This window comes from Colossoma macropomum, unplaced genomic scaffold, assembly GCF_904425465.1.
Source record: "Colossoma macropomum unplaced genomic scaffold, Colossoma_macropomum, whole genome shotgun sequence".
Classification (NCBI taxonomy): Eukaryota; Metazoa; Chordata; class Actinopteri; order Characiformes; family Serrasalmidae; genus Colossoma; species Colossoma macropomum.
The window spans coordinates 32,227,459-32,235,040 of record NW_023494805.1 but is presented as its reverse complement, the minus strand read 5'-3'; the positions used below and the strand labels follow the sequence as shown (position 1 = coordinate 32,235,040).

Sequence of the window (7,582 nt, the reverse complement as noted above, 5' to 3'; positions counted from 1 at the left end):
AGGAAATGCATGGTAACAAGACAATTGAGACAACTGAATAGGCCATGAGTGTCCAGTCTTGTTCCTGGTCATCTACCACCGTATAAAGTTCAAATTCAACACACTTGGCTCTATTATTCAGATGCCCCTGAAGGCTTCATTACCTGGACCAGGTGTGATAGACTATAACTGGAGCTAAACTCTGCAGGGGCTCCAGGACCAGGAATGGGAATCTTCATGTTACCACACATTTCCTGTATTAGGCTACACATTTCCATACATTTCCTATGTTTCATTTACTGTAACAGATTTTTTAATATCTCAGGCAGCTTATTTGTAGCCATGTTGAGTAATAGCTTCCTGTTTGGGAGCTTTTAGAGACTCTTCAGACGTCCCATCACCACCACTGTAAACAATTCTGACTCGGTTAGTTTCTGATTTTTGGTTTACATCGTAAGGACTGGATTATTCAGAAACTGGGGGAAATTGGTGGACTTCACCTTTAATTTAAAGACTACAAACTATGTGGGTGCAGAAGTAGGACTTTCTCAGTATTGCTTCCTCAGATGTGGTCCGTTCCAACCGAATGAAAAAACATGCAGACATTTGTTTCTTCTCCCTTTCCCATTAAATCAGAGCACTGAGGCTATGAGAGGAGCAAAATTCTGACCATACGGTCTGCAAAGCTACACTTTCATGCAGTATTCAGAGAGAATTAGAACCAGCTCAAATGGCTGCTCCCCTTAGAATTTCGCATGAGTATAATGAATGGGCCATAAATCTGCGACTACATACTTACTACATACTGGTCAAGGAGTGTAACTTTCTTAGTATTGCTTCCTCATATGTGGTCAGTTCTGATCACCAACCAAAGAAAAACAGATGTGAAAATTTGTTAGGGAACAGCAGCCCTGCTGTTTTGTCTCTGTGACTGTCTTCCTTTCTATCATTTGTCCCGTTTCTTTCTCTCTCTTTCTATTCGCCTCTCTCCATGTCACATCAGAGCGCTGAGGTCGTGGCAGGAACGGGATTTTTGTCGCAGCATCCTGCTGGCCCGGTGTCTGCTGAGGTCCCGCTCTCGGTCCCTGTCCCGCTCCCTGTCCCGCCCGTGGTGTGACCGCGGTACCAGCCCGGACAGGAAACGCTTGGCCCTGCTGGTCAGGCTCTCACGTCGGCCGGCTCCTGGGGAACCCTCCGTCCAGCCAGGCCCCAGGCTGTGGCCCCGGGCAGCCCGGACCGCCGCCTCCAGGAGGTCATTAGTGCGGTGGTCCAGTGAGACGGACAGCTCCAGGTACAAGCAGTCGAACACCATCGCACTGGAGTGAGCCTCTGAGAATGAAAAAAGAGAATCACTTGTTATATTAGTAATTTTTGTTATTTTATCTATAATAATAATAATAAATTTTTACAATGTATTTTTTTAATAATAGTGGGGTTGAGAATTTTGAAACAACAAGTTATTACATGGTAAATAATACACTGTAAATAGTTTGTTATCTGCTTTGAGATTGACTGTGACTTTCGAAGTACAATTTTATAATATTATATTTTTACTTCTATAGTCTATGAATTCTTAATATTATACAGCTTTTATACAGCTTCATCATTCTAATTTACAATTTCCTTGCTCCTGACTACTTATTCAATTCTATAAAGTTTCAGATATTAGCATATTAGAATCATGTATACTTTTATCTGCAACCACACTGGTTATGCATCACTGGAAACACTTGTTTCTGAATTTGAACGGTAGTGAGATCTACTTAAGAATTCAATTTTGTTTGCTTGCTGTCTAAAACTTGACAACTGGACCTGAAATTCTGATCAGAAGCCAAGTATAGCTTGAAAAAACTCTAAATGACCTAAGGTGACCCACAGCAGTTTAAATTTAAATCTGACTGTAGCCCAACAAATTCCTGAACCTGTCCAAAACCAAATGGAGAATTAATGAAACCCAGCATCTCTAATGACAGCGCCTGATAAACTACCTTAGCTTTAATGTTACGCTACCTTGTAGCGACACTGACAGCCATCATTATCATTTATCATGCTGGCTTCTCGTTGGACCTTGCTGCCAGCAACACTGGAGTAGCTGGATCCAGAACAAACACAGTTTAATATAGGCTGTGAAAGTAGAGAGGAAAGTATAAAGTAGAGGGAGAAACAACTACAGTGGAGTAAAAGTGGGACAAAATAGTAAAAAAGTCGCAGAGGAGCTGTAAGAAACCCAATGGGGAACCTTCAGGGACTTCTCTGAGAACTAAACAAAATACTATAATGTCTATCATTTTTAGTTCACTTTTATTTGATAGTATCATTGTGCTTGTTGTATTTAGACTCTAATTTCATTGTTAAGGTTTGGTCAAAAACAAAAGGGATAAACTTGAAATGGCCAGTGGAAAAAATTGTGTGGTATCTAGGTTGGTACAGCCAGGTGAGCTCTCCTACTGGTTAGGCCTTTAGGAACTGGACAGAAGGCCTTCCATGTTAGATTAACTACCAAGCAATTAGGAAGTGACTTTGGAATCAACAGCAAATTTTGATTTACAATGGGTGGGACAAGAAAGCAAGAAAAACATCAATCTAGGCAGGAGTGACCATTCCTTGATCTGGAGATCTACCACCCCTGAGAGTTCAGATCCAGCACACCTGGGTCTAATATTTAGATGCCCCAGAAAAAGTGAGGTTACTATTAATATATTATTAGATACTACATACTATTAGAAATCACATATGGCTGCTAGCAGTAATTAGCATTATTAAAGAGGGTTTTAATCATTTATTTTTTTAGCGTTTGGACAAGTGTGGCCCGGACATAAGGCCTAGCTTTAGCAGTTAAGGTTTACCACTTGGGAAACCCAAATGTGGAATCTGAAGCCGACCTGAGTCCAGCAAATATTTGAGAAAGATGTATTATAAAATATCTAAAGCTCTATTAACAACACGCAGTGGGAGCAACATCGCCTCTGGCAGTAAGAGTTCAGTGCCTTACCCAAAGGCATAACAGCAGGCTTATCATATTCCTGGTGTTAGCAACCCTCCAGTCCGCAGCCCAACCACCAACTAGGAATACCTGCTCATTCCTGGGATTCAAACCTGCAACCTTCTGGATTGATTCTTATCCCTTGTCCAGGAGACCTGTTGCCCTTCACACACCTGACCTAATCAGCTAAGTAACAAGCCCTACTTGATGATGTGTTCAACCAGGTGTGTCAGAGCAGGAATAACACAAAAACATGTAGGGTGGAGGTACTCCAGCACCAGGGCTGAGAGCCCCTGCACTAGGCCATTATCACCTCAATTAACCTGAATGCTTTTTATTCCTCTTACAAGGAAGCTTCATTGACTTGATGTGAGGCAATAAAACTTTGCTGATTTGATTTGAAAGCTCATATGCGTGCGTGTCTGTGAGGGAGAGAGAGCCAGAGAGTGAGTGAGTGCGAGAGACAGTGAGCGATTTATGCACGTATTAAGTTTGACAATCCTCTTTCCAGCTTAGCCTGGGACAGCCAAGTGAATTGAATGGGCCCGAGTGAAGCAGAGGAGAGGTGAGAAAGACATGATGGAGCTGTGAATGGAGGAGGGAGGGAAGGAGGAGGTTTGGATACAGATCAGTGTCTGATTCAGCGGGACAGCGAGTGAGTCCCCCAACACCTCAGCTGCGGAATGACACAGCCGGAGAGAAAGAACAAGAGAGGACGGGGTGGGAGGGGTGCACTCACTAGGCCAGAGAGAGAGAAAGAGAGAGAGGGGACAGATTGGTTGCATTCATCACCAAGGCAGTTAAAAAATAGCACATTGTGTTATCATAAGGATAAAGGGGCTTCGTCTCAGCTGGAGTAAAGTGGAGATTTACTGCTGTGTTGGATGACTGTTTGTGTGTGTGTGTGTGTGTGTGTGTGTGTGTGTATTAAATGTCATATATACCTGGTCATTGAAATCGACAGGCAAAGCTGCACAGTGAGTAAAGATGAACTCATATTTTTAAAGCTGTAGTCCAATTTCTCCAGCCAGAATACATTTAGTATAATGTGTGTGGCCGGCCCTCCTAATTATTGAGTTCAGGTGTGTCAGCAATATCCACTGCTAACAGGTGTACAAAATCAAACATATAGCCATGCAATCTCCATATAGACAAGAATTTGCAGTACTGAAGCGCTCAGTGATTTTGAATGTGGCACTATCATAAGATGCTGCCTTTGACACAAGTCAGTTTGTGAGATTTCTGCCCTGCTAGATCTGCCCCGGACAACTGTAAGTACTATTATTGTGAAAAGGACGAGACCACACAAGCTCACAGAGCGGGACTGCTGAGCACTGTAGCACGTAGCATGTAGAAATCACTTATCCTCTTATTATACAACAGTTAGTTCCGGCCACACAAGCTGACTGGTTGTGAAACATTCTAACCATGCAGTTATTTCGCCTACTATCACTCCGCTGAGACGCTGTTGCTAAGCAAATGACAGCTGTAGGAGATGCTCAAGCCATTTGAACGTTTTTACTTCTTACTTTGCCACAAACAGAAAATGGATACTTTTAAGATCACATTTGACCGACAGCCGATTTGGTCAGACTCTAAAGATGAGACGACACTAAATTCCCAAACTGTCATCACCACTGAGCAGCTTTTCAGTCGGCAGCTGTGACAGAAGAACAGCTAAACAACCTGGAATCAGCCCGAAATGAACCCAATACCATTCACCAAACTAAATGGGCTGTAAGATGCTTTACAGACTGGCTGGAACAAAACAACATTAATACTGATCTGGCAAAAATTGACAAAACTGAGCTAAACTTGATATTGCGGCGGTTTTTTGGCTCAGTCCGTACTTCAAAAGGCGAGGCTTACAGCAGACTGTGCAGTGAGTGAGCGGAGTTCGTTACTCTGACTCTACTCTGCTTGTTAAGGAACTATAATTTGGCAGAAAAATTGCTAACATTAAAACATCAAATGCCACGTTCATGCCCCAATATTTGTCTCTTACTTAATTTATTTAACTGTTGTATAAAACCAATAGAACACTTGAGGTTGATATTCCCTTATTCGTTGTTTTGATGATGGTAGTGGAGAGGGTTGTGGTCTAAAATCTCCAACAGGTGTTCAAATGGGTTGAGATCTGGTGACTCCAAAGGCTGTAGCATATGATTTACATTATTTTCATACTCATCAAACCATTCAGCAATCCCTCGTGCTCTGTGGATGGGGACACTGCCGTCCTGGAGGAGACCATTCCCATAAGGAAGAAAATGCTTTATCATATGATAAAGGTGATCATTCAGCATTGATTTGCATTGATCCTTCCCTGTAAGACGAGAAAGTAACCCAAAATATGCCAGCAAAAATGCCCCCCATAACATAACAGAGCCACCAGACCTCTTCACTGTACAAGTCCAGCATTTAGGCCTGTACTGTTTACTTGGTGTATGCTGCACATGCACTCACCCACCTGTAGAGAATGTGGTGAAAGATGACTCTTCTGACCATATCACCTTTTCCACATTTCTGTAGACCAGCGCCAATGGCTTTTACAGCACTGAACTCTCAAATGGTCATTTGTCTTTATATGCACTGCACCTCTGATAAAATATCCCTCTTTATGTCGTTGTGGATGGATTTTTCTGATCATGTCCTGCATTTGCATTCTCAGCCACCTGCTGCTCTTCTGTTCCTCCTTATGGCACTCATGCACGAGCATCACACTCATTGAACGTGTGCTGTCGACCACAATTTTCAGCCCTGTTCACTGATGTCTTTCCCAGAAATCTAACTGCTGATGTCACTTTAGCCACTGTTTCTACTGAAACACTAGCCAGAAGAGCTGACTGACTGAGGTTCTTGCCATCTGTGCCCCAATAATGAACCCTCTTTCAAAGTAACTCAGATGTTTTTCCTCTTGCCATCTTGATCCAGAGCGTGGTAGGATGCTGACTGTATATACATCTGCACTTGTTATGCATCGTCACTCATTTATTCAAGATGTTCCTTCGCCACAACATGTCATCCATCTGTAAGTAAGTTGGTGCAATCCTTGTAGCTTTAGCTAAAAAAAAAGTAAACTTTGGTCATACTGATGCTGATCTACAAGCCCATTTCCAAAAAAGCTGGGACAAGAGCAAAATGTAAATAAAAACAAAATGCAATGATATGCAAATCATTCAAGCCCTATATTTAATTGAAATTAGTACAAAGACAACAAATCAAATGTTGAAACTGAGAAATCTTATTGTTCATTGAAAAAATTTAGCCCATTTTGAATTTGATGCCAAGAACACGTTCCAAAAAAGTTGGGACGGGAGCAACAAAAGGCTGGTAAAGTTGTGTAATGGCAAAAAAAAACACCTGGTGGTTAAATGGCAATAGGTCATTAACATGTTTGGGTATAAAAAGAGCATCTCAGAGAGTCTTTCAGAGGTTAAGATGGGGAGGGGTTCACCACTTTGTGAAAGACTGCACGATCAAATAGTGCAACAATTCAAGAAAAACATTTCTCAACATGAAATAGCAAAGAACTTTTGCTTTTCATCATCTATGGTTCATAATTGTGAATCATAATTCACAATTGTGAATCATAAATCATGGATTATGAATCATAATTCATAATCCATGATCTTTGGGCCCTCAGGCGCCACTGCATTAAAAGCAGACATGATTCTGTAGTGGAAATCACTGTATGGGCTCAGGAACACTTATGAAAAACACTGTCTGTGAAAACAGTTTGTCGCTGCATCCACAAATGCAAGTTAAAACTCTAAAATGCAAAGAAGAAACCAAATATAAACAGGATCCATAAACGCTGCCACCTTTTCTGGGCCTGAGCTCATTTAAAATGGACTGAGGTGAAGTGGAAAAGTGTCCCGTGGCCCGACGAATCAACATTTCCAATTCTTATTGGAAATCATGGACACTGTGTCCTCCAGGCTAAAGACCACTCAGCTCGTTATCAGTGCACGGTTCAAAAGCCGGTATTCATGATGGTATAGGGGTGCATTAGTGCACATGGCATGGGTGACGTGCACATCTGTGAAGGCACTGATGAGCAGCTGATATCCTATATCAAACAAGAAAGAAAAACCGTATTGCTTTCAAAACTACAGCAGTCGGTCTCCTCAGTTCCCAGACTCTTACAGTGTGTTGTTAAATGAAGAGGTGTTGAAACACAGTGGTAAACACGCCCCCGTCCCCAACTTTTTTGTAATGTGTTGTTGGCATCAAATTCAAAATAGGCATACATTTTTCAAAAAACAATAAAATTTCTCAGTTTCAACATCTGATGTTGTCTTTGTAGTATTTACCTTTAAAAATATGGTTCTTACGATTTGCATATCATTGCATTCTTTTTTATTTACATTCTGCACATCGTTCCAACTTTTTCGGAAATGGGCTTGTACATTCGGACTAAGAAATGAGATTTTTTCACTTTTAACTACTTCTATAAACAGTATGCACATCAGAAAAAGGACTCTTCCTCCAGCGTGGCCTGAAAGATGATAAATCTCTTCACTTTTATAAATATTGTATGCATATGTGATCCATTCTAATATCAAGCAATATCCATACCAAATACCCTGGTCTCATCTATATACAGAAGAATCTGAATAG

At 41.4% G+C, this 7,582-nt stretch overlaps 1 protein-coding gene across 1 annotated transcript in view; it reads right to left on the bottom strand.

The window, feature by feature from the left end:
* Positions 1-479: 479 nt before the first annotated feature.
* Positions 480-7,582, bottom strand: part of rem2 (RAS (RAD and GEM)-like GTP binding 2) — a 48,547-nt gene continuing 41,444 nt past the window's right edge. The window contains 1 exon segment of the mRNA XM_036596717.1: positions 480-1,308. Coding sequence (XP_036452610.1) covers positions 974-1,308 — 335 coding nt within the window. The 3' untranslated portion in view covers positions 480-973.